The sequence below is a fragment of the Anser brachyrhynchus genome (assembly GCF_964034855.1).
Source record: "Anser brachyrhynchus genome assembly, chromosome: 4".
Lineage (NCBI taxonomy): Eukaryota > Metazoa > Chordata > Aves > Anseriformes > Anatidae > Anser > Anser brachyrhynchus.
In genome coordinates, this window is record NC_137698.1 from 50,959,578 (window position 1) to 50,986,630 (window position 27,053).

Genomic DNA, 27,053 nt, shown 5'->3' on the forward strand with positions numbered 1-27,053 from the left:
AAAGATTTCCTCTACTTTTTAAAATGCCACCTTGCTACTGCTCAATCCCATGCCAGCACTGCCTTCCTGTTACCAAATCAGCCAACAAGCCTACACGATGCTTGCTGGCAGGCATTTCCCAACTGAAATGTAAGTTTTGGTTATGAGAAACACCAAAATTGAAGGGGGAATGAGAGCCCTGTCCACTTTCAGAGCTCCCTGGTGTGGGAAGGGAGCCTGAAAGGGACTGCTCCTCCAGATTCCCTGGTTTAGTGTTGCAATATTCCTGACAGGGACTGCTCCCCCAGAACCTAGCTCTGTGAGGGGAGGACTGGAAGCCTACCAGAGGGCTGGCACCAGGGGCAGACCCACACCATTTGCCCAGCCCTCACCCCAGCGGGCTGCCCTCACAGCCCCCTCAACCGAGCCGAAAACCCCATTAGGCACCCCTCGGCTAAAACCAGCCCTCCCTGCTTCCGTGAAATCCCCCAAAAGGGACCAAAAACAGGACAGGGACACCCCCCCTAGACCCAGCCGCAGAGCGGAACCACCCCCGCCTCACGCACCGCCCACCCTCCACTGCCCGCCCGCCCCCTCGCAGCGGCGGGCGGGGCGCCCTGGCCGGATGTTGTTGTTGTTGTTCCTGCACCGCCCCTGGCCCCGCCCCCCGCGGAGGGTGACGGGCGCTTCCTCGGGCCCGGCCGCCGCCGCCGCCCCGCCGCGGCCCCTCCGCCGCCCGCCCCGGGGCTCCTCACCGCCCCCCCCTCCCCTCGCTCCCTTCCCCCTGTCCCCCCCCCCGTCCCTTCCTCCCTTTCGGCCGCCGGCCCCTCGGCGAAGCCCCGTCCCCTCGCAGCGTCCCCGGCGGGGCCCGGCCATGGCGGACTTCGACGAGATCTACGAGGAGGAGGAGGACGAGGAGCGGGCGCTGGAGGAGCAGCTCCTCAAGTACTCGCCCGACCCGGTGGTGGTGCGCGGCTCCGGGCATGTCACCGTGTAAGGGCCGCGGGCGGCGGGGACGGGCAGGGGGGGGACGAGGAGGAAGAGGAGGAGGAGGATGGGGAGGAAGAGGGCGTGCGTGCAGCAGGTGGGGGCCCCCCGTCCTCAGGGCGCTTGGTGCCTCCGGTGCCATCCCACACGGGATGCCGGGGAGGGCGAGCAGTCCGTGAGGTGCAGCTGGAAGCACGGCGAGTCGCGATTAACGCGTGTCGTCGCGCCGTGTTTGCCACGGGAGGGTTTTGTTCTGCGAGTGAGCGGTGTCGCGCTGAGGATCCAACACCACGGGTTGCTGTGGTGCTTCTCAATAATTTAACAGAGCAGGGTGGCTTTCCCTCGGTCGTGCTCGCTCTGCTGAAGTGTGGTGCTTCCACTTATGATGTGCTCCTTCAGAGGCTGAAATACCTGCCTGGAGACAAAGTGCTGCAGTGCAAACTTTCACATAGACGTCTGCATATATATAAACATCAACAAACAGATATAAGTGTATATATTTATACACAAATACATATATTTTTTCACTGTTTAGGGGACCAGGCTCGCCACAGCAGCATAAAAGTGTAAGGTATCATATCCTACAGCCCTGACTCCCACTAACTCTACTGATTTTCAGATATGGACCTGTCCAGAAATCCAGGTTTAAGTTCAGGACAGTTTGGTGGCACTCTGATACATCGCTGCTTTGATAATTGGTCGATGTTATGAAACGCTGACAGCGAGGCGGTGCAGTTTGCAGGCTGGTTATAAACAGGAAATAAGACGTGGTGGAGAGGTTTGGAGGCTTGAAAGGATGTGGAGTGGACGGGAGGCCGTGAAGGCCCGATGAGGGAACAGAAATGTCACCTCAGAAGTATTCAGCATGTGACTCTGCGATCCGGTTTGTTGTGATCAAAAAATTGCGATCATTCAGTGGCTGTTTGGCTTCTGTGAAAACACTCTGGAAGCCTTAAGGTGTTTCTGGTGAGCAGGTCAAGAACGCAGAGAGTTGCCTTATTGGCAAATGCAAAGAGGGTATCAAGAACGGAAATGGAGGCAAACGCTGGTTTCTTCTTCGTACTCGAAGGCAAGTTGTGCAAGACAAGATCGAGGCCCGTTAATGGAACCGTGAGGAAGCCTGCATACCGTGCCCGTGACTGGCACGGCATTCATGGCTGACAGATAGTTGCTTCATTAATTGCTTATTAATATTCCCTACCTCATTAGAACATTAAGATTTTCCTCAAAATATTAGTTTTATAGGTTTTAGGTGAGTAATTAAATGTGAACATACACCTACAAAATTAGGCAATTGGATCTACTTTGTCATGTTGGGTGTGAACACTGAATAGGATCAGCCACTTTTACCTTTGTACAGCCTATAGGATTTTTGTCAATGATTGAGAAACGTATTATTAAAAGTTAGATCACTGTCAGGATGCTCTCTCGGTGAATTTAAGGAATAGGTCAAGCTGTATGTATATAATTAATTTGTCTTGCCTCGTATAAAAGCATGGATATATCTCAAAGGCTTGGCAAAAATTTTCAGTAAAATAAAGCAATTACTGTATTGGTCTCAGCTCTGCTGTTTAAAGAGTTGCTGTCTGTTTCTGCCGTGTGTGTATTTAAACAAAAGCTCTACTTTCATAGTTTCCTGTCATATCCTCTCTGATCTTGTATAGAAGTCATAGTGTTGAGTTTGAAACATGTCATTTCCATGACTACAGATTAATGCCAGAAAGGCATTTACTATTACTTGATTTCATCCAACAGACAGTGGAAATGTGTGAGAGTCCTTTCTAAGCTGAGTAGTTAAAACCAATCAAAAGAACTAAGGTAAATATTATCCAAACAAAACGCATGAATGCCTTGCTTTTCCAGGGTTTGGGGTTTTTATTTGGCACAGAGTTACCTTAAACTCACTATTTGGAGCCTGCTGTACACAATTATAAAGCCTCTTTTTTTTTTTAATCATTGTTTTTTGAATATTCAGGTAAACCATTTTCACACCAGCAGGGTTTAGATAGTTTGCTGCTCAGGATTAGTGTTTGAGTTGGTCCTCGATTACTTGAGGTGATCTCTTATAGTGGCAAGACACTTAAAAGTAGGGAAAATATAGAACTTTACTTATGTTACTTAACTGAATTGAAAATCCAAGGTATTTCATACTTTTTTTCTAAAATATTGTTAGGGTGGAAGGAAAGGTACATGATGACTTTGAAATCACAGAGACTGTTTGTGGTAGTTTGCCTGATTGTGTTTTTCAGTGACTCTTTTCCTGGGCTTCCCAGTTTGTTGACCAGTTGAGACACGTGTGCTTTATTCCAGGCTGTATTGGCTAGCAAAATCGGGTTTGGTAGCTTTTTGCAGTGCCAGACTGACAGAGAGCTGTTGTGATGTGCTGGTGAACACCTTCCTGTGGTGTTTATTGTCCTGGTGTATCATGTGTTGATGCAGGATAGGTCTTGGGAGCAGGAGGGGAAAAGCCCTCACAAAATACCCTTTTTCACCCAAGAAACTTTCTTTAATATGAACTTCAGGTCTGCCTGTGTGTTTTTGCGTGTTACCCTGTATCAAGGACATGCGAGTGAAAAGAGGGCTATGTAAGAATTACGGATGGGAGAGTTAGGACTTGTGGAATATGTGTTTATTTTGTAAGAGTTGTGAACATGTGGAACTAAGGAGTGTAGGTGAGAACAATAGAAAAATGGTTTACTGTCCTCACGAGAGATGACAGAGGAAGAAGATAATGTCTATCAGTTTCATGTGTCAGGAAGATAAGAGCTGCAGCCTGCGAAAAGGTTGGAGGTAGGCTCAGTCCTGTGCTGTAATCTTTTATCCTTTGAAGATTCCACATCTCGCTGCTTTGTTCCCTCTGCTATTCACAAGGGCAGGAACTCAGCTGAACCTTTCAAGCAGAGACATGTTCGAGAAACACTTTTTTAGGTTCCAGGAAGGTTTAAGGAAGTACTCTTGTATGAGGTGAGCATGGATCTGCTTAGGACATCGTGTGAAATGAGGAGAGGTGTAGAGAAATGTACGCCTCACTGGGGATGGTGCCTTGTACTATAGAAATTTGGTGCTATGTGAGGACAGCTGTGAGAAAATGCAGCTCCAAAATATTGATTTCAAGCATTTGATTTTTAACACGCTTTCTGTTGCTCTTTCCGGAGAGGCTGTATCTTTACGCTGAAACTGTATTAGTGTTGCACGAAGTTTCTAATATTTTAATTTCCAAATTACAGCATGCAGTGGAGTGATTAACGTTGGGATCGTATCATTTACTTACCAAAGCATTTGAAGTATGGAGTCATACTTTGTTACCACCTGCATATGGTAATGAAACTGTAAAATGGAAAGCTCGGGATGATGGTGGTAGCTGGTTAGCTTTGGTGTTTTGGTTTAGCAGCCCCACCATATATTAAACACTGCCACAAGCCTCGAAAATGGAGTCTTAGTCTCCATATTAGTTTTAGGCTTATAACTTCACTGAATTGTGACTGTATTGGTCAGAAGTTTCTGTGCTAGAAATCTGATTCAGTGAGTTCACAGAACTTTACTGAAACAATGTGACTATTTCCAAACAGGAGACCGGGGAAAGTATTTTGTCCACGCTAAATTCTGGTATGCTTTTATTAAAAACAAGACAAAAAGTCTCAGATAACTCTAACTCCAGAGCTTTTTAGTTGGGCTCACTTTGTCAGGTATATCTTCTGTGACCTTCATCCGTGTTTGCTTGTATTTGATGAAGCTGTCAACTTCTAAATACTTCTGGATCACACATTCACACAAAAGCCTTGTTTCTGTTCTGCTGATTTCCCAGCCAGACCTCAGCATGAGACTGCAATTATGTCCTTCTGAGACTTAACTGAGAGCAGGGAGACTTCCCTGGGCCTTTGCCTTCCCTGCTTATGCCTCAGGGTAAAGGGCTTCCTCAGCATTGCAGGGAGAGGACCAGCTGAAATTCTGTCTCATCTCTTGGTCTGGGGCTCAGCTTCATTTCAGTTTGTGGGCCAAGAGTTGCTTTATGAATTATTCTTACAGTTGGCCACTCCCCTATCATTCATGTTTATATTTAATTCCATTATTCATAGTAAATCTCTTCTGGATGCTGAAGCGTCAAGTATATGAAGATCATTTTGTGATTCATTCTTTGAGGATAAGTCTGTTTAGAGAGAATCTGTCTCTGGTGTTGATTTGATGAATTATGTAGTAGAGTGGTGTTACCAGGCTTGGCTGTTTGAGGTATGTGTGGATCCAAGGGATTTTTTCAGGCCCTGGTTTCCGCTGCAGCATACTGGCAGTTTTAAGTAGCTTAACTGATAGGGCATGACACTTCTTGCTGACATTTACATAACTTTTGCTTGGGCACGCGGTTTCACTCAGGATTTTGGAGAAAGGTGGGCTGTCTTCCTGTCATGGAATATTCAACAGGGTTTTCAGTGGTGGAGGTGTGTTTACAATAAGCATGTGGGTGTTTGTTTGTGTTTTGTTTTTTTTTATTCTGAGATGAGCTGGCAACCTTGCCACGTATTTCTCTGGTTAACGATTTTCACTTGTTGCTTTGTTTTGAGGGGTGTGCGGGAATTGCAGAGCTACCATTCCAGTTATGAATACTCTAATATGCCAGTTAATTTCTGTGTAAGTAAGGTATGGTCTGCAGTCAGCAGCAGGAAGATGACTTGTTTAACTTTTCCTGAAGAACATATGTAGAAATTATCTAGGCATAAAATCAATAAAGCATCTTCCAGCACAATACACTCTTGCAAACTCTGGCAGCAGACTTTGCTACCTTGAGGTTGTGTGCAAGTCTAGCTGTTCCTGATCTCTGTTCTCCGGGTAGCCTCTGGCATCTGCAGCTGTGTAGGGATGATGTGTACTTCAACATTGTCTTTCCTTTTAGTGTCTGTCTGGGAACTTGCTTAACTTCTCTTCAAATCTGTTGGTGCAGTCTGCCTCCATAATCTCAAGTGGAAACAAACTCAGAAGTTTACTACTTGAAGTTTAAAGAAGCACTTTCCTTTATCTGTTTTAAACCAGTCTCCTACTAGTTTTGTGAGTGCTCTGTTGTGGGATTTGGTGATTAACAGTTAATCATTCACCTTATTCACTGCTTTCCTGAATCTTTGTACTTTGATCATATACCTCCCCCCCCAGCCTTTTCTTTTCCAAGTTACTGTCTGCATTTTGGCCTCATAAGGCAACTGCTTTATTCACTTCATTATACTTTGCTTCCTTCTTTCTGCTTTCTCTGAACTCCACCAAGTCCCCCATGAAATGTGGGTGCCAGTACTGCACCTAGTACTGAATACATGGGTACGTGAGCGTTCTTCAGAGGGTCCAAATGATGCCCTCTCTTGTTCTTAATCACAGACCTAGTGGTGCTTGGTATTTTGTTCCCACTTCTGATGGCTGCTGCTATCAGTGAGCTGATGGATCGAGAGAATCATGAGTGGCGATAAAAGCTCTCCTTCAAGATCTGTAGCTGCCAAACTAACTTAAGCATCATGTAAGCATAGTTTAGATCACCTTTCCCCAGGACCTTTTATTTATCTTTAAGCTCATCTGCCACTTGGATTTTGGCCAGTTGGTTTTGTGAGGTCCTTCAGTGTTGCCTCTCCACTGGCACAGCACTTAACTGCCCATTGACCATTTGATGACTTGGACAAAGTTCTCCGTTGACACGCAGAGCACTCAGTTTAGTAAGAAAAAGATTGCCTGGGGAATATCTAGCTGCTCAATAATTGTATTGTGAAAGCAAATTACTTCTTTAAAATCTTCAACTTTGAAAGCTCAGGTAAGCTTTTCTGCACACAGCTTAGTTGTGTGATGGATCTTGCTGCAAGTATTCAAGTCGAGCAGTTTAATTTCTGATTTTGGGTGGTTTGAAGTATCTGATGGTAAGACTGCTTTTCAGGTTCATATTCAGGAAGTTATTAATTGCAAATTAAATTTTACACTGAGTGCTATTTACCAGATTAGTAGCCAGTCATACACTTTTATTAGTGGCTTTGCTCATAGAAGCTATACCCCAGACTGGATGCCAGAAAGCGTTCAGGTTTTCTTTGAAATTCATTCATTCATAAATCCTGCCAGCGAACCGTGAGATAGAAAACAGACTTTTTTTTTTTGAAGACAAGCTGAAACTCTTATAATCTGGATCTTATGCAACACAGAATAGTCAGTAATTTTAGCCCATCTTAAATTATTTCATAGCTTTCCATTCTCAAGTGGTACTGCTTTTTTTGGAGAGTAAAATTTAAACCATGTTTTGTTAAGTAGTATAGCGTTCTGATACTTAATAGTGTTTTTTTTTTTCTGAAAAGGCAAGCTGGTGTCAAACCCTTTTTTATGTTTAGAACAGTTATCTAATGTTAAGAGCCTGCTAAATGAGCTTTTCTTCAAGATATATCTATACTGGGTGGGGTGGGGGGATCCAAGCCATGGCATAGTTCGCCTCCCTTTTATTTAATTACTTACCAGTTCTCACATTTGATATTATCACTTATAAAGGTTTTGCTGAGTTTGGAGAAAAATCAACAGAATTTCTAAAAGTTTATAGGCAGGATTGGTTTCAGACTATTTATGGTGGTGTACTTTTGTCTGTTAGGATAATCTTAGCAATTACTTTTAGTAACAAATATTTTTTTCCTTGAACTGATTTTCTTCTCATAATGCTCTCAGGATTCACATCAGGTGTTTGTATCTTATTGATGATTCTGGTATGATTCTCATTTTTATTTTTACAGGTTTGGACTAAGCAACAAATTTGAAGCGGAATTTCCTTCATCTTTAACTGGAAAGGTGAGTATTGGTGAATAAAAATTCAGAATTTAAAACTTTTGCTATTAAAAAAGCAAGAGTTCAAGGTGTAATCCATTCTAGGAGCAATAACTCATGCTGCTGTGGTACTAGGTAGTTTGTTTTTTCCTGTAGGTTGCACCCGAAGAATTTAAAGCCAGCATCAGTAGAGTTAACAGTTGTCTTAAGAAGAATCTTCCAGTTAATGTACGATGGCTACTTTGTGGATGCCTTTGCTGCTGCTGCACTTTAGGTTGTAGTATGTGGCCAGTTATCTGCCTCAGTAAAAGAGTAAGTTGAACTATTCTTTTTATTTTCGATCATCAGAATTGTATTGGTTTTGTTCTCACTTTGTTTTTTGTTTCTTTTCAACTTTAAAAACTGTATGCTAGACCTTGCTTAGATGGGTTTGATTTCATACATTTTGGTCTCAGTTGCCTGTCATACCACTTAAACAGGCACCAATCAGAACGCTGAGCTTTCAACTCAGTGGCTGGTAGTTTTGCTGTCTCTGCTAGAACCACGTACTGTACAGCACGTACTGTTATTGAAATAATTCTCAATGTACTTTTTTAATAGCTTCGTCTTCTCCGTGGTACCCTGTTTGGCATCATCAGAATTGGGCAGTGATTGATGGTTTGTTGTGAGGAGCTTCTAATTACACTGTGGCCTAAATAGCCATGTGCTTTAAAAAATATATTTTTTTTAAGATAGTGATTTATTTTATCTTCCAAGATGTAGATAAGTTTTTTTTCTTATATTAACAACTAGAAAGTGTCTTACTTTGAACAGAAGGTCCTTGCATGTGCCAGCATTTTCACCTCCCTTCCCCCAGAGTACATAGTTAGGCCACCCTCTCATCTCTTCTATTTCCACATACGTAAAAATTCTTTGGCTAGTCCTAATTTACTTTTTTTGCAAGACGTTTTTGTGTCTCTCCATCCTCTCCTCACTATTGGTGCTGTTAGTCTCTCCATTTTGTGGCAAGGCTTGTGTTTGTTCTATTTTGTTTAATATCCCTTTATACTACAAATTGTTGTACAGTACATTGAACACCATTGTGCTTTTCTTTATCAAAGTCCTCATTTTACACAGTTGGTAAATCAAACTGTTCTAAAGTTGACAGTGACCATACGTTTCTGCAATATGGCCTTAACATTTTCTTTGCTCGTCTTCTCGATATTTATCAAGCGTTTGCAGTTCTGGGCTTCTGCACAAATGCACGAGTGCTCAAGCAGGTGGCGTTACTAAAACCAGAAGTTGGGCAAGCTGCTTTTGTAGTCTAAAGTATTGGTGGTAGCATTAGATGCTGCAAAAGCAGTGTGTAGAGGCCTGAAATCCTCATATATTGGGGGAAAAAAAAAAAAGGATGATCAAAGCAGAACAAAACCTGTACACATTTCTTTTCTCCTCTGACTTTGTGTAAAGCTTAATGATTAGTCCCTCTGAGGGGTTACTTATGACTAGTTTTAATTGCATACAAAATAGCCTGCTGGTAATGTTGAAATCCAATTAAAAAAATATAGTTGTTGTCAACATGAATTATATCAAGCCTTTGGTTTTACATCTTCAAGCTCTCATGAACTAGTGGGTTTCCTGTAGCATAACTGTATATCCTGAACGTCTACTGCAAGAAATCAGAATTTGTTGATTGCATCAACAGATAAGTTGGTGACCTAACTAGCTTGCAGAGAAGACTACTTTCTCCATTTCAGGCTTCCTTACAAACAGAGGTTTGTATGGCTGCTGTCAATTTTTAAGTTACAAAGGAGAAAGCTTCTGGTGCTCTTCAGTTTGATCCATTTTCTCACATAAGGTGCTGTTGTAGCAGGATGTAACATGGTGATACAAAGTGACATCATCTGCTTTTGGCAAGGGGTGGCTGATGCTTCAAGCCCTCATTTTCTGACCTGATGCCTCTTACTCTGGTACTAAAAGTCACTAATTATCAACTTTCTGAGTTTGTTAAACAATGTATTAACAAAAAAAAAAGCCAAGGGCTTGGTAGCATCTGCGGCTAGGAAGCAGAGTTTGAAGCTGAGGAAGGAGGTATTGTATAGGAACCTAGTGAAGCAACAGAGAAGTGCTTCAGTTGAAGTTAGCTTGGGATAGGAGTTAAGGTAAGCTCCCTTCAAAAGGGAAATATGGAAAAAATACGTGGATACTCTGTTCAGAGGAGATGGTTTAAGGAACTTCACACGTTTTCCTGCGCTTAAGGTTGGGTGACTCATGCTGGACTTCCAAGATTGAGCCTCGGTGAAATTATGGGTAGGACTCAGCTACCTAAACATAATGTCTTGTATCACTGTGGATGGCCTACAGCCTTTCTGATGGCACCAAATACATGTGTTTTGGCAGTTTGATTACTGCCCCAGAATGAAAATCCTATAAGTTAATTAGATCTTACATCATTTATCTGTAACAGCAATGCAACAAATAGATGTCTGCTTACAGGCTTGTCTGTTAGAAAACTCAGAACTCAGTGTTAGTTGGACATCTGAAGGGTATAATATAGAGAAGAATTGACTTCTATTCTTAAAGACAAATTGAAAGGGACAAGAATGCTTTCCCAGATTTTAACTCTTAATACTAAATCTGGCTGGGAAAGATTCCCCCCCCCCCCCCCCCGGTTGAGCAGATAAGGAGCAAAGTTGTAGAATATTTTCAAGGACATATTTGCAAATTCTAGTACAAGAAACAAGCAGAGGAATTTGTAATCATTCTAGGCAGGTCTACTACTCATGGAAAAGCAGTGAAAAGTTACTGCTGCTTGTGTTGCTTGAAAAGGTGTGTGTGGATTCAACTTTATACCTTGGTAGAACCAGATCAAGCAAGCAGAAAGATTTTAATCCTTTGAATTCCTTGTACACGGAATTACAGGTTTTGTACCCCCTAAGATATCAGTACTGACTCGTGTCCAAAAAAGATTTTTCTTTTATGCAGGACTTCCCATCAGTTTGTGTCAAAGTGCTGTGACAAGTGCAGATGACCCTATCTTTTTTTCTCCAGAAGTGTAGAAAGTAAGACTGCTTGGTGTGAGTTACCTGAAACTGCACAGCAAATTGAGAGCAATGATAAATTCAACCTTGTTCATCTAGGTTCTAATCAGTGAACTAGTCATTAGATTCCAGCAAAACTGAAAACAGGCAATTTCATATTCTTCCCCTAAAAAAAAACTTCAATCCATGGACCGTTCTGCTAGTGCCACAGTTCTGTTTATACACTGCAGACGAATGTATTTAGTACAAAGTAATAATGTTTGAACTCTTGTACTGCTTGTCTCTGACTTTGCTGTGTCTTGGAAGAAAGTTCTGTTGCTTAAATTGATCTTCCATACTTTGACTTCTTCAGATCTCCGTTCACTGGCATGATTCCAGCCAGCCATTGGTGTAGCCACAGCAGCCAGTGTCCACTTCTTGAGAAAACCAGGGATCCAGGTTGACATGTCCCTGTTTCTTCCCTTCTTTTAGGTATAATAGATTCTTTCCTAGTGATACAGGGTAGGAGTATGTTCACATGTAGAACTGAAATTTGTGTAGAACTTGCAGAGCTTGTCTTAATCACTCAAGATAAATACACCAGCTTCATCTTGGCCCTTCAGATGGCTTCTATTGCTGGCAATTCCTAATTGCAAATGGTTTTCTACTCAAGTAGAAGACTAACCCAGTTGTTCTGTTGAATTGCACACACAGTGAGGTAACAAGTGGGAGTTTTTCCTCAGGCTTAAGATTTTAATAAATGAAATACCAGTTTCAACTATAAAATTGCTTATTTTAATACAGAGGGGTAATTTTTCACAGAGTGACCAACTAAGAAATGTATCTTTTCATAAGGCTGAATCAAGTCTGCCATACTCTTAAATTTGTGTTACTCTTTTCAGGTCTTCTCTTCTTCAGAGAAACACCTTTTTTTAAGGTTCACATAGACAAAATGAGTACTACAGTTTCACAGTTTCTAAAATTTGAATAATTATCTTAATTTCTATCTGGTATGTTTACTACTTTTATTAACTCTTTAAATTCAAATGTAGGAATGCTATCACAAATGTAAATGACTTTTGAAAGTACACACTTTCAATGATTGTCCATATAATGAGAATCTGTTTATTGTGTGGTGAAAAATACGTTATGAGTTTTGTCTCCTTAATTCAGCAGCTGCTTCAAAATATAAATTTATTAAATCACAGACATTTGTAAGCTTGACTGTTAATTATATCACTTTAATGCATTTCCATGCAACAAAAGCTTTCCCCTCGCTGTATTTTTCTTCTCATCGCTTTGTTCAATGCTAGTATTGGAAGTCTTTGTATGGTATTGTTTCTTTTCTTCTTTTGCATTGAGGTATCTGAGAAAAAGCCTGGTACTCCTCACCAGTAGAATAAATGTTTAATTTGATTCAATATCTGACTGCCTCTTTCCTTTTATGTGGTCTTGATTGGATTTAGATGAGTAAAAGCTGCAAGGAAATTACAGGAAATGCGGTCCCTCATTTGCAGATCTAGATTGTCAATGATCTTCAGCAGTTATACTCAGATTGTACCATCCTTTCTGGGACAAGTTCCAGATTGTACAAATGGACATTAAGTCTTTAAGTTTTTGTTCTTTAAATAAAAAGAGTGACATAGTGAATTATAATTCAAAAAGCACTACAGGCTGAGGTGCCCATTTGAAGCCACTATTTCAAATGAATTGACACTCATTTTCAGTATTAACTAAGTGCTGTAGTTCCTGATGTGTAAATGTGATAAATAATTTCAACAGAAGCAGTAACAATGAAAGCTATGATAGAATGCTAGCTTTTAAGAAATCTGGAGGTACTGCAATTCTACATGTAAATTACATGTTTTGGAAGGTGCATAGGAAGTCTCTTAAAACGAGTAGAATGAGATATTTAAGTGTGATCTGAACTAATACTTTCAAGAACTACTTGTTTATTTGTGAATTCACACAAAGCTGATGAATACTGCTTAAACCCCATTATTAATTGTCACTTACATAGCAGTTTACATCTTCAAAGTGCTGTATAAACATAAGCTAATTACAACTTCCAAAGCGTTGATTAAATTAAATATGCGGTGGAGGAGCTAGAATGAATTTGTGGTTGATAGTGATGTTAAAGCACATTAGCTCAGTTTATTGCAGCTATGAAAACATTTAACTGATTTTCAAAACTGAAGAAAGATTTTCTGTTCTGCCTTTCTGCCAGGGACTTGGCAGTAGAAATGCTCTGATATGATAATACTTTTCCAAACAGCTCCGTGTGACAATTACATAAAACTGAAGGGGCTTTTTTTTATTTCTCTGTTCTGAAATCTTACATTGTAATTGAATTTGGAAGCATTTAAAACAAACAAACAAAAAAAACACATTTTATTTATCCTAACTTGAAAACATGCAAAGTCTATACTGGGTCTTATCAGCTTAGTAAAACTTCTTAGAGTAGAGTCTGTATGTATCAAATATACATTCTTGTCCATTGTCTTCAAATTATGTTCACAAGTTTTTAAAATCATCTCATTTCTAGTATTGGTTATGAAATGAAAATGGTAAAAAAAAATAATTAAAATCTGTTCTTCAGTGTTATTCTAGTCAAAAGAGTCACTAAATCCTCCTCTTACTGAACTTAAAGGAGCAAAGCGTTTGCAGAACATAATAAATGTAAAATCATCACATGTATAGCTCTATGATTTTTTTTTCTGCCTCTGTTTTTCAGAGGTTTAATTTACCTCAGAGCACCCCATAAAGGGTTTTCATGTGTTTTCCTGAAGGGTGGAATAGTGAGTTGGTGGGTAACAAGGTGTGGGAGCAAATAGTTCTGCTATGTCTTTTAATTTGCAAACTTATCTGGAGGGTAGGACAATAAGGTTGGCATGAGGAATACTTACAAGTATATGTAAGTCACAAATTATTAGTTTTTTTCTTTATAGGTCAAATATAAATACATATATATTTCAAAAATAAGTATTCTGAAGTTAAATTTGTAATTTCCTGGGTTCTTAATTATAAGTTTCATGTTAATTGTAAATGTAGCATATATCTTTAGTTTCCAGAGTGTATATTCAAAATGCTATTTAAAATCTAATAAATGAGATCTCTTAGCATTTTAATATTTATAAAAATAATGCTTTCCATGCTACAGAGCCTTTTCTATTGTGATAGCTAAGGTATATAGAGGGAGCCATATATCGTGGTGTATTTTGGTTCTAGTATTGCTTTTTGTGTCGTCTGACATGTTTCTGAACAAACAATAATGAACTGGCTGAAATTCACGTAGTGAAGGCAGATCATTCTTATCATGCTTTTTCAGAATAACTAGCTGATTGTCAAACCTGGGAATCGGGTTAGGAAGGGCCATTTGTAGGATTCTGTCCTCATCAACTTGTAGATGATGCCAAATAAGGGAGCATAAACAGACACTCGAGGGAAGAATTAAAATCCATAATGATCTGAAATTCTTATGTTAAACTAAGTAGGAAGCATTTCATTGAACTTCACAGACTGTGGTACTGAAAATAAGAAACTAGAAATGGTCTGCTGGCTAAGTATGAGGTAGTGACACTTCTCTCCCTGTTCTGCATTTCTTCAAAATGGCCTTGCACTGGGTTATGTTCTCTTTTTCACTTTATTGAAGCAAACTAGGATAGAATGATATTCTCTGCATAAATGGAGCACTCCTAGTAACTCAAACACTGCATATAAAAAAATGTAACTTTTTATTCCAAATGAGAGTGAACAAAACATGAGTAAATAGTTCAAGAGACAAGGTTGCTAAGGAAAGCATTGGGAGGGTGAGGGAGGCAGTTCTTCTACAGAAGAAGAGACTTCAGAAGACCGTAAGTTTTCTACTGTACCAAATGTACGTGGAAGGTTACTAGTTACTGTTCATTTTGTTCCCCATAAAAATAATTTTTGAAATTTGGAACAAATCTGCTGACATTTGGAACAGCAATGATGATAGTGATGGATTTTTTTTAGAGTAGACAGATTCATTTTTTCCAATTTGGTTAATGAGTTATGGGATCAGCATGCCTGGGATTCTTGTGGTTAGGCCCTAGACAGGCAGGACACTACAAGCAGTTCCTTTCAGAGGGGGTCATCCTCTTCAGCATGCACACTAGTAAAGTGCTGGATTTTGCAGGGCTTTCTAAAGTTAGTTCACTACCTTGTGCTGCCTTTCATGTAGCTTCTCTTCCATTCTTGGCCCCTGCCCTTAAATATTTCTAACAGCAGGAATCAAATGCTTCCTATTAATAAGTGAAACCTGGGATTGTTCCTAGGAATTACAACCTTATAATTTGCACTCTGAGGAAGGTCCATGGCAAGTGTTGGTCCTGTATTGTATGTATAACAATTCCTAGGCATTATCAGAATGTTGCAGGCACTGTGGGTGGTTTGGAAGTCAGGAAAACTTTATAATAAAGATGTAAGCTCTTCCCTGCCAGCTGGTTTCAAGTGAATGGGAATATTTCTGGGCACAGTTACATTTTCTAATACAGACGTAACCTGAGTTTCTTTAGTTTTTCTACCTACATTGGCCTTGAACTATATTCCATAGCATTCTACTAGATACTCTGGAAATAAATGACAGCAATCCAAACTAACATCTTTGTAACTTTAAAGATGGGGATGGAGGCAGAATTTTCATCTGAGTTCAGTTTACAACTTCCCACAGTAGACTATACCAGATGAGTTTCTTGGTAGACATACAGTTCTTTTTTTCATTTCTGCTATGGTCTGCTCAATCTTCCATGTTCATTTTCTGTGGCCCTTTGTAAGAATGTTCTCCAGCAGGAGGTGAACACCTTTCATTGTCATGCCCAGTTGTTCCCTTATAATGACAGATTTAGAGCTGGAATTTCATCCTAAAACAAAAGAGTTAATAATCTTCATTTATCAATTGAAGTTCAGGTTAACAACATTAGTTAAGATCTTGATGCCTGAGAGATCAAGTTGACATATATCTGCCCATGAAAAGTGTTTTTCTACAACCCAGGCCATCTCAAGGGAAGTATGCTAACTTTGTGAAGGTCAAGACCATTTCCACTACAAGGCTTCTCCATGGCAGGGAGTGTCCAGAACAGTTGGCTCTAGTTACTGTCATTTTATGACAAGATAGCTAGCTGTACTTGTTTGGTGACCTAACTCTTATGACATAACTAAAATATCTATTGGCCTTAGCATCTTGAGTCTTTTGGATTGTCTGTATTTGAGAGGAAATTTATATAAGACTCCATCAGTCAACTTTTAGGAGCTTTCCTTGACAATTTCCCTCTCTACCATGTTTCTTCTGCAGACCAAATTGTGGGTGCTAATGGAGCTTTAGAAGCAGTTCATTGCACTGCTGTTGATGTGAGCTGACTTGGTAACTGCTCATTCTGTGCCATGAATTTAGATAATGTTCATTCAGTAACCATCAGTACATTGTACCAAAAAATCCATCAGTACATTACAAAAGCAATGGCACCAATGGACCAATGATGCATTGTAATAATGAGATGTATGTTCTCTATTGGTCTTCTGGATAATAGACAGATTCTATGTACATTCTTCTTTTTCTACATCTTTCATGATTTAGTGCTTTCTTAAACAGTCTTAGAGTTTGGAAATCAAGGTAATCAGAGTCTCTGAGGAATATGTATTAGCTTTTTGGTTTAGCTTTTCAAAACAATTACATGTAATAACGTCAAATAACACTGCTTGTCCTCTTTATATCAGCAGACAATCACAGGGTGGTTTGGGTTGGAATTAAAGACCACCTATTTCCAACCCCCTGGCCACAGTCAGGAATGCCTCCTACTAGACCAGGTTGCCCAAAGTCCCACCCAACCCGGCCTTGAACACCTCCAGGGATGGGGCATCCACAGCTTCTCTGGGCAGCCTGTTCCAGCGCCTCACCACATTCATAGTGAAGAATTTCTTCCCTGTATCTAATATAAATTTACTCTCTTTTAGCTTAAAACCTTTTTAGCTTACCCCTTGTCCTATTGCTATGCTCCACGTTAAAGAGTCCCTCCCCATCTTTTCTGTAGACCTCTTTAAGCACAGGAAGGCTGCTGTTAGGTCTCCCTGGAGCCTTCTCTTTTCTTCACTAAATAACTCCAATGTGGTACAAGAGGCCCCTTCAGAAAGATGTTGATCTGATTTTATTAATTAAACTTTGAATTTGTCTGTCCATTAGGTACCTGCTCAGAGTTGAGAACAGCAACCATACAAATTATGTTAGCTTGTGGATCACGTTCGGATTTGGGACAATATCCTCAGGGCTGTCTTTTAGAAGGGGAAGTTCCCCAAGGTCAAAGTGATGTCTCCAGTTGCTTCTGCTCCAGAATTCTGGTGCATATATTTCTTTGCCTCATCAGGAAGTTTGATCGTTGGGCTCACTTTCTGCTCAGAATCATCTGTAAGATGAGATGTAGCACTACTAATACTCTTGGGCAAGGCAGTTATTTTAAGATCTTATGAAAAGCACGAGATTGCTACGTTTATTTTCAGATACTCTTCTATCTGTGTAATATGGGTTTCACTCACATTCTCGCATCGGTGCTGCAGTGGCTTCTGATATGAGCACACTGAAGCTAGTCTTTAGTAAGATGTGTCCTAGCTACTAATAGGAAAGATGGTGCAAGATACACCTGTGTGGTCTAACAAGACCCCTTTTCAAACAACTGTATGTGCTGAAGCAGGTATTTCAGGATGGCAGGATCTGAAATCAGCTCATGTTTCATCTGCATCCTCTTTGCCCTTCACAAATAGAGAATTCCCCAGTAAGACGGGAAACTTACCAAGAAGCTTACCAATTTACAGTTCCTGAAGAGTTTGTGCGTGATGTAGTCTCAGCACAGATAAAGATGCCTGTAGTTCAGTTACGTATGTTTTGATTACAACATTGACATTTTTGACATGCCACCAAAGTAGGACTTTAAATTATTTAGACCTTTTTCATAGTTCACACAGTACAAACTCTACAGAAAGCATATTTTAGTGCTAGGAGCAACCAGCTGTGTAGCAGCACTATCTACGGTATCAGGACTTTTTTTCATCTAAGCTGTGCCTACAGTTATGTTCAGAGTTTTCTAACACAAATATGGTTCATCGATACTTGATATTGCGTCAGTGTCAACTATATACCCACACTTTTGATCCAAGTGCATTTTTTCAAACTCAATGAAAGAATTAAATCTCTGAAAGCATTTGATTACGAGAGAGGTGATTTGAAGGATGTTCTGGCTTGTTGAAAGTGAGAATACGGTTGTGTGACTTGGTTGTCTTCTAACCTTATCGTTCGTTGTTAGGAGTGATAACTAGATTGCTTGGGTATTAATTTTGTAGACCAGTCTGTCTTTGCTTGCAGAATAAACAGAGATTCCTGCTTCCATCCTTTTTTCCTTTGAGTGAAAGGTGATGGTATAGTTCAGAGTTCTGACAGGATCCTCAGCTTTTCTTACATGGGGTACAATACAACTTTAGGCTGTATGACAATTAGCAGAAATCTCCTTAAATTGATATCGTTTTATTTTGAAATTTGAGCATGAAGTGTATTTTTTCAAGGTGGTATTCAAAATTAGTAATACTTCATTGTGGTAAAGTTTTTATAAAATAATTTGAAAACTTCCATGTATGGTTCATTGGACTACTGTAGTACTACATTTGCATAATTCCGGAGGTTTTTCAGATGTGAGTCAAAGATCAAATACACATAGAGATTTTTCTGTTGTTCCCAGACAAGTATGAATAAAATTGATAGCGATGAATGGTCTTGTTACTTTACATGTTGTTTCCCCACTTAAATAAGGCAAAGGAGGTACTCAAATTAGCACCATTTTGGGTGTCGTGTAGGACCTTTTGTTTAATATTGTCCAGTCGCTCGCTGATTTACGGCAGGAGTTTAGGGAGCTTTGGCCCCTTCACTAGTACCGTTCGGCGCAGCGTGTGCGTTCCAGGTCAGGCACCGCAGGAAGGGGCCTTGTGGCTGCACAACCTCCCAGTCCAGATCACAACTGCATCTGGAACTGCAACCTAACTTCTCTAGACACTACAAAGACATAAGAGAAAGATCTTGCAGTTGATAATACAGGTAACACTTTATTTGTTACTGCCTTATTTCTCCATTAAAACTTCTTAGTTTTCCTAGTGTATTTTGTCTTTAAGGGCAAAATTTTTTTAATTGGGAGCAACAGGAATTGGTAAACATGTATTTTGAGTTGGGCTTTTTTGGTAGTCCAGTTTTTCAAGAAGAGGCTGTCATACACGAACATCTCAAAAGAATCAGACATTTTACAGAAATCTTTCATTAAAGATTGCATCTAGAAGAGGCCTATTTCACAAAATCATGTAGGTAACATTAAGTACTTATCTGCTTTTTTACAGAGTATGTTACAAAGCATACTTTCTTATCATTAGTATGCTAAAAAGTATACTTGAATTGCAGTTTCAGCTTTGTTCAAATATTGGTGTGAGTTTTTAAAAAAAAAAAATGTAAAAGCTGGTTAGTATTAAATCTTCCTAATAAGCAAGTCTCTCTTCCACTTAATTTGTGCTTTTGTTGGGGCTAACAAATAATTTGCTGTATAGGTTTTTCTGTATGCCATTGATAGAATATATAAGCTTGTCATCCTAGTGTGCTGGAAATGCTACACTCAGATCAAGTGTTCCTTTCTGGTTTTGTATATCCTCACCTGCTCCTCACTGTAAATCATTGAGATGTCAAGAGCAGTGATTAATTAAGCTGCACGTGCAAGTGCTTTTTTTCACCTGTCAAGTAGGAAGAAAACTTACTATAGTGAATTGTGGGATGCTGTTTAATTCATTTCTTTTTATTCCAAACTCTGAGGTTTGCAGAAATATTTTTCAGTCCTATTTTCATTAACACTTTAGTTTATGGATAATACGGTCCGAATTTATGGCCGAATATCCCAAGTTACACTACAGGAGGGGGGTTGGACGTAAGGTTTTGGGAATGTAAATAATCGTGGCCGCGAGGCTGCCTGTGTTTTTATCTAATGCTAGTCAAATGACTTTAAACTGGCTTCTTGTTTAAATAAACCAATTAATACTGCATAACTATCTATCAATTTCTTATTTATGTGTATGTATTGTAATATATGTGTAATTTTATTGGAATTTGAAAAGCTTAGATGTTTTTCACACTCCTTTGGGCAAACAATGAAATTAAGTTGTATAGTGATCTTAATCTATTATTAAAAGGTCCTGGAAAGGAAGATTACAAGGTAGATTCAGGTTTTGAATCGGTTTTGCCATTGGTTTAGCAGCGGGTGGGCAGGCAGATGCCTGCTCAGAGTAGAACCTATTGCCATTTTTCACCATTGATAGAGTAGCCTTTCAGAGTCAATGAGCTCTGTCAATGTGAGCTTGTCAAGGCTACAACTTCATAGACCTGAGAGGCGGTTTGAGAGGTCAGCCCTTTTCAGGTTTGCTGTGATGCAAATGAACTTTAATGCTTAAACAACTATTGGAATTTTTATGTCTGCTCCTTGTTCTTTTTTCTTCACAAAGTCATTGACGAGACATTCAGTGCTTTTTAAATTGGAAGTTGCATTGTGCTAAAGACCTAGTACAGATTTACGGAGGGCTGAAAGCAGTTAGATCATGTTCTTTTCATGGTGCGATTAGAATCAAATCGATTTCCCTACAGCCTTCAGCATTCAGATGGCAATTTTAACAAAGCTTGGGGGCTAGACAAGGGACAAAACGACTGAACTGAATGTTAATTACACTCTGCAGCCTTATTTTCTTTTGATTTGGAGCTGACTGGCAACTAAATTAACAAAAGTGTGACCATAACTGCTGCCCTATTTTCATTTAAAAGGAGAGCAGACTCTAAAAGGCTATCTTTACAAAGAAACAAGTGAGGTCTGCTGATTATTGTTAAAGGGCACTGTCTTTAAAAACATAATAATAACAATAACCCTCAAAATACTCAATTCCGAACTGAAGTGATAAATTAGTCATTGGCACATCCACCTCTGGATAATTCCTTGACTTATGCTTTTTAAAATACAGCGTAATAAAAATTCAGCGTAGTGATTATTTATAGATAGCCATGATCTAATTTTTAATCATGTGACCGCAGTGCATGCTTAGATGCGTTTCCCCACAACTACTGCAATATTGCACCGGAGGCTAACTGGAGTTTTAAAAGCAAAATGTTAGTATTCGATGGGAAAGGAATAATTTGTTGTCCAATTTTTATTTCGTTCAGATGTCCTTGTTTGCTGGGCTGGCATTTAGTTTGATTTGTTAAGGTTCATTTACAGTACTTGTATTTTGTAGTAATAACAGCAAGATGCTTTCTCATCCCTTCCCCTCACCCCTCTGTGCCTTGTAAGGAAGCTGCAGCTGCACAAAGTTGTATTTGATCCTTGTCATTGCTCCGTCCTTTTGCACCTGCAGCTCTGTCGGTCTCATCTTAACACCTGGCACCATGAATTATCCTCTATTTATTCATAGTCAGTAGCAAATCCCATTTAGAGCTAAGCAGTATATATTCTGGCAGTCAAATGACCATAAATGTCAGAATGTATTTCTCAAATGTAAATATAACTGAATAACTATATTCAAAATGCTGTGAAACTTTACAGCACAGAAAGTCTTTTAATGCTGGCGTGTGTAGTCTTAAAGCTGTGAAGGAACAGATTTCAGAATCCTCTATCTGAAGTGTCAAATGTGGTAAAGACAGGCAGTAAAACTTGGCTTGAGGCTCCTAAATACAGGGTTTGCTCTTTATACAAATCCTAGATTTTGTAAGTTAAATTTGTGCAAGTTACCATAACTTTCTGCGATTGGTTATTTGCTCTCCAGAATCTGGATATAAATGTAACTTTTTTTTTTCTTTTCTCAAATAGAGTATTGCATATCTGTACTTAACGTAGGGCATTCAAAATGCTGGTTGTAACGTTTGTCGGTTCAAATACCAACCTTGTAAGAAGCAGTGTATTGAGACCACGGGTGCTAGGGAGCAGCGTTCCTGCATTTATACTTGGATCACTTTAAAGTTTCTGTAATAGGTTTTGAACCCGTAGCTGCTATACAAACATACATGGGAAAAGTTTTTGTTCCAAAACGGTTAGATTTTTCTACACTGTTTTGAAGATAGTTATTTGGGTGTCATGAAAAGTTGTTTTCTGCGCTGGTTACTGTTTAATACCAGGGAAGTTTTGATAGTACTACAGACCACCCTGTACTCAGTCACTGTCCTGTACCTCTCTCCTTTTCACACAAAAGCAGCTGCAAAACAAAGTTTTTCTAAAACCACTCAAGAGTAAAATTCTTTCTCATTTGTCTTCCAGACACGAAGATCGATTGAGAAGTTATTAGAATGGGAAAACAATAGGTTATACCACAAGGTGAGTGCCGCAGGGAGCAGCTTCGTACTGTTGGAGTTTGAATTGCACAGTATGGAAACAGATGCTTTTGTTGAACGAAAAATATGAAAGGTGGACAAATGGGCTAGTCTGTGTGCTGCAATAAAATACAGCTCATTTTTCTTCTTTTTCTTTCCTCCTTGTCTAGCTGTGCTTGCATTGGAGACTAAGCAAAAGGAAATGTGAAACGAATAACATGATGGAATATGTAAGTTAAAGGGCTGTTTTGTGAGTTTCTCTATTAAATGATCATTTATTTTGCTTCTGATCTTATTCTTTTCATGATTATTAATCAGCAAAGGTGTCAGGAGCTTAATCGCCTGAGTGCAAGGATTTTCTACGGTTCACAGATGCATGGTTTCATGTGCAGGACTGATTTATAAAGTTATGAATGACTTGAAAACAAGGCTTCACTGTGTTCTAAAAAATAATAAATTAATTGCCAAGATAAAATAGCTCGAACATGTGCTGATGGAGTGTGAAATTTTAGATGCTGTATAAAGAATAACCACAACTTTGGTTACGCAGCAAGTCAGATATGGCTGTTTTATATGATGCTAATCAAGTCTAAAAGTATGGAAGAAGACCTTTCAACTAAGCTGTTGGAGCTTAAGAAACCTTTAGCCTTTTTAGATTTTAACTGCCCCTTACCTCAACTGTCTTGAAAGTATCTTTATATCAAATTGTTGTCACTAAAATATTTTTAAGTCACTCTAAAATTAAAACTCCAGTCTTTGGCTGAGACCCCATAAGCACTTCATAGAAACATCCAGTGAGAAGTTATACGCAGTTTAAAATGAATGATGTCCAGTGTGGGATTTGAGTTTGTTTAGCTGGCAACCTTCTCGCTCTTTTTTGGTGCTGTTTGTTTCCATTTTGAAAATCTCTTGGATGTAGACAGAGGGTGCTAAATAGGATGAATTTAAGCTGCTGAAGTGTAAGAAACATTAGAATTTGCAGAATTTTTGCAAACCGTCTAGGAAGTAGGAGACAGGAAGGGTTAACTTTGTAAAAATAAAGACTAATCTTTGAGAAATACCTGCTGTATTAGTTCTAAGTTATATGTGATTTTTCATTGTATGAAAAGTTGTCTATTCTTTGAAACAACAAAGGCATCATGCATGTAAAATTGATTTAAAAACTGATTAAGTAGTAGGAAATTATATTAAAATAATCTTTTCCTTTTAGCCTTTCCTTTTTTTTTTCCTGTTTCTGCATTAGTTCTTAATTCTAGCCTGAAACAAAAAAATCTAAAATGCCTTTTTATACAGAATAGCTCTATTCAGCTCACTGAGTAAGTAGACACTTTGTATCACCTTTTCAAAAAAACTTGTTAATTTAGATGTATGATAAGACACTACAAACAGCATAAATCAAACTTTGGAAAGTAGATTTGAACTTCACCTAAATGAAGATTTTTTTATCTCACCGAAAATTGTGTTTTTCTAAAGGAAAATTGTCACATCCAATGTTTTGCAGATTCAAAAAAAAAAAAAGAAAAGCCACGTACAATGCTAGTTTATAAATACTTTGGCTCATTCATTCTGTTAAAGACAATTTAAAATTAGTTGAACTATTTGCATTACTACTGTGTAAGCATGGACGTGCAGCTTTACAGGATAAAGATCTAAGATTTTATTTTCAATTTGTGAAACATCTAATATGCAATCTCTGCATGTATTTAATCAGAATTTTTTTAATAGACTCCCCTACACCATTTCCTCATTTTCAGTTAACTAATTCGCTAGTCTCTTTAAAACTGCCCTTAATGTTGTAGTCATGATTTAATTTTAATTAATAAACTCTTAGCCTCAATTTTTTCAAAATAAGTGCTTTCAATTAGTCCCCTGTATGCAAAATATGGTTCTGTGTCCACCTGAGGCTCTACATCCACTGCCAGAGATGTTAAATTGTATATAAGGTGGCCTTACTCCCTTGGTAGAAACACAGACTTCCAGTTTTAATTCTTGCTCCCTTTTTGAAACCTTGCCTGAATATCAGAAGCGCTGGTAGCTGTGAAGCATCCAGTGGTCAATTTGTGTCAGCGATCAATGGATTTTGAGCAGTTTGCATCCCTGCTGAACATCAAGCCACTTCTGAGTATCTCTAAAAATAGACTTATAAACTTGATTTCAGTGTTCGTTATTTCAGAAGTGTTGGCCTCGGAAATAAAATGTTTTTTCTGTTCTCATGTTCAGTATGCTATCACAGATAGAAGCATTTATTCTCTAAGCAGCCAAGTTACGTTCTTTTTCAATCAAAAATGTTTCAAATTCTTTCTTAACTTTGCAGAAACTCAAGCTCCCATTATGAGTAAACAAAAAAAATCCTTAGTTATGCTACCAGATGAAAGTATTATTTTCTTTATTTTTTAATTCTATTTATTAATATTTTTATTAATACACTCATGCTGCTGTTTTGGTAATCTTATGAATGTCTCTCTAAAGAAAGAAAATGTATGATGTGAAAATGTACATGTGAACATTTTCTTTAAGATTTCTATTTAAATATAAACCCAGGATAACTACTTGCATTCTTGAGTTTATGTCTATGCTAACAAGTCTATGTAGTTCTGCAAAACATAGTTAAAACTTGAACTGGGACCTGAGGCATAGTCATTTAGGAACATTAGTCAAGTGTATTGTTAACTACTTGCAGATTGACTTGATATGCAGCATGTGCAGTAGTTGATATCCCTTTCTATATGAGTTTTTGAAGTATAAGCTTGATTTTTGAATCCTATATTAAGCAGAATCAAATTTGAAGTAAGGGGAATTGCACATGTAATTGAGAATTAACTTTGCATGCATTTTGCTTTGCGTTTTTTGAATTACTATCTTTATCTCTTTAATAATGTGTTCCTAATCATTTTTGTTAAAGAATACTTATGTAGTAGCTTCTTTCAGTTTGTTTAGATGTGTTCAGTATTAGTAGGCAAACTTTGTCAATTCCATTTGATTCTTTACGAGTTTTGGCTTTCTGTCTGAAAAGAATTCTGTCTAACATTTTTCTACCTGAAGAAGGTATTGTGATTGTCGTTACAACTTGATGTACTTCAGAACAAACAAAGTGAATTATCGTTGTGACAAATACGATTGCTGCCATCTCTTAAATAATATATATTTCTTTTCTTTTTATACAGGTCATCCTTATAGAATTTTTACCAAAGACACCGATTTTTCGACCAGATTAGCATATGATTTATTTATAGAGACTTACTCAAGTATGTTGTCTTTCCAATGGTGCCTTGCTTGGTGCTCTCCTGGTGGTGACATAGCATTGGTTCTACAGACTCTTGTGGTGTTTCCATTCTTTTTTGTTTGTTTTTGTTTGTTTGTTTTAATAACAGCATGTTCTAAGTGCATTTGGTCAAACTCTGCAAAGTCATTTCATGCAAATGTTACCTACTACTTAAGTTATTACTTTTCCTACTTCTGTTTGTTAATGTATCCTGATTTTCAGAGTCTTTTATGTGTGCGCGCGTGTGTGTACATATATATATTACTATAAATACACAGCTGAAAATGTTCTACAAGTGAGCAGGTATTTTTTTTAACCCAAAATGACACAACTGATTGATTGTACATCGTGTTAAGTCCTTTTAATTATTAGTTTGTGCTGAAGTACCTTCTAAGATCTACCTAAACTTTTGTCAGTGACTAGTCAGTTGTAAATATTTTTATTTCTTTTTGGGTTATTGGCTAGCCTCTTCCAACAAAAGAAGGAGATGATTTTTTTTTTTTTTGAAAATGTGCTTTCTGGAACCCGAATGCCATTGCATTAGTATAAATCTCAGTGCTTTTCATGAAGAAGTCCTGTCAGCTGGTTCTGAAGAAGTTCTAACTTAAATTTAAGAAAAAAAAAAAAAACAAAAAAAAAAGCAAAATAGAATTATTTTACTCAGACTAGAAAAATCACGGAGAGAATTGCATGTGTCTGATTAGTAGAACTCAAGATCTCAATGATATATTAGTATTGCAGTTTATAATGTAGCTGTTTTAATTCAGGCTAATGCCATGTATCAGCTCTATTCCTACTGTTTACCAGATACAATATATAGGGGTACAGAAGGACTTGTTTTAGTAAAACTTATTATCCAAGAGGACCTTTCAGGGTTGTTTCTTTTTTTTAAAGCCACATAAGCAGAAGAAAGTTACTGAACAAATCTTGAACAGTCCAGTTCCAGATCCAAATGCAGGTGCCATGTATCAAAAGTAATCAAAGCAGAGTACACTGGACAACAGTGTAAATTTAAATGTGTTAGGTAATTAGTTACTGCACCCTTGCTTCTGCTCATTCTGTGCTTTTGGTTTACAAAGCTTACTTTCTGCACAAGTATAAAGACTTTTTTTTTTTTAACTGGATATATGATGTATGCTTGGGTCAGGCCGGTTGTATTTTATTTCTTCTGCTTGTATCTTAATTGTACATATCTTCACACATAGCTCTTTTTTAAATTGCTACTCAATCATATTTTAAAGTTTGCTTTATGTATCTAAAATTACTGTACATGAACATTTATGTAAGCTATGAATATCTTCCTTGTACAGTTGTGGTAGCAAGCAATAATGTGAATATATGAAAAACAGATATACTCTGCTTAATATTTGTATGAATGAAAAGTTGATACCACTACAAGAATAATTTTCTCTTTTTAATCTTTTAAACACAAGTTTTATTTCAAGGTAATATATTACAGGTACCTTGATGCTGTGAACTATTTTTCTATGTCTTCAAAATATTTATTCTCTGTAAAATATTCTCTAGTGAGTATTATATGTTTGATAGTGGGAGTGGTCTAGAAAGTTTTAAGTTTTCTTAAATCCAAGCTGTCTGTATCTGCTCCCAAAAAACATCCTTTGCTCAGCTTTTGTTTGTGGATTCCTGCTGTTTACTTCGAAAATAGCTCAACTATGCTTTTCAA

General features: G+C 38.4%; 1 protein-coding gene across 1 annotated transcript; it reads left to right on the forward strand.

The window, feature by feature from the left end:
- Positions 1–628: 628 nt before the first annotated feature.
- On the forward strand, positions 629–27,053 carry CHIC2 (cysteine rich hydrophobic domain 2). The gene is made up of 6 exons (XM_080589270.1): positions 629–972; positions 7,698–7,752; positions 7,885–8,040; positions 22,055–22,111; positions 22,278–22,337; positions 25,272–27,053. Exons 1-6 carry the CDS (start codon positions 854–856, stop codon positions 25,320–25,322), a joined length of 498 nt encoding a protein of 165 aa, XP_080445396.1. The 5' UTR covers positions 629–853; the 3' UTR covers positions 25,323–27,053.

Bases quoted from the DNA above. Each gene is read 5' to 3' on its own strand.
- CHIC2 (XM_080589270.1), top strand. From the start codon at position 854: ATGGCGGACTTCGACGAGATCTACGAGGAGGAGGAGGACGAGGAGCGG. The intron at 7,753-7,884 runs GTGAGTATTGGT...TTTTTCCTGTAG, and splicing joins CTTCATCTTTAACTGGAAAG to GTTGCACCCGAAGAATTTAA. The intron at 22,338-25,271 runs GTAAGTTAAAGG...CTTTTTATACAG, and splicing joins CGAATAACATGATGGAATAT to GTCATCCTTATAGAATTTTT.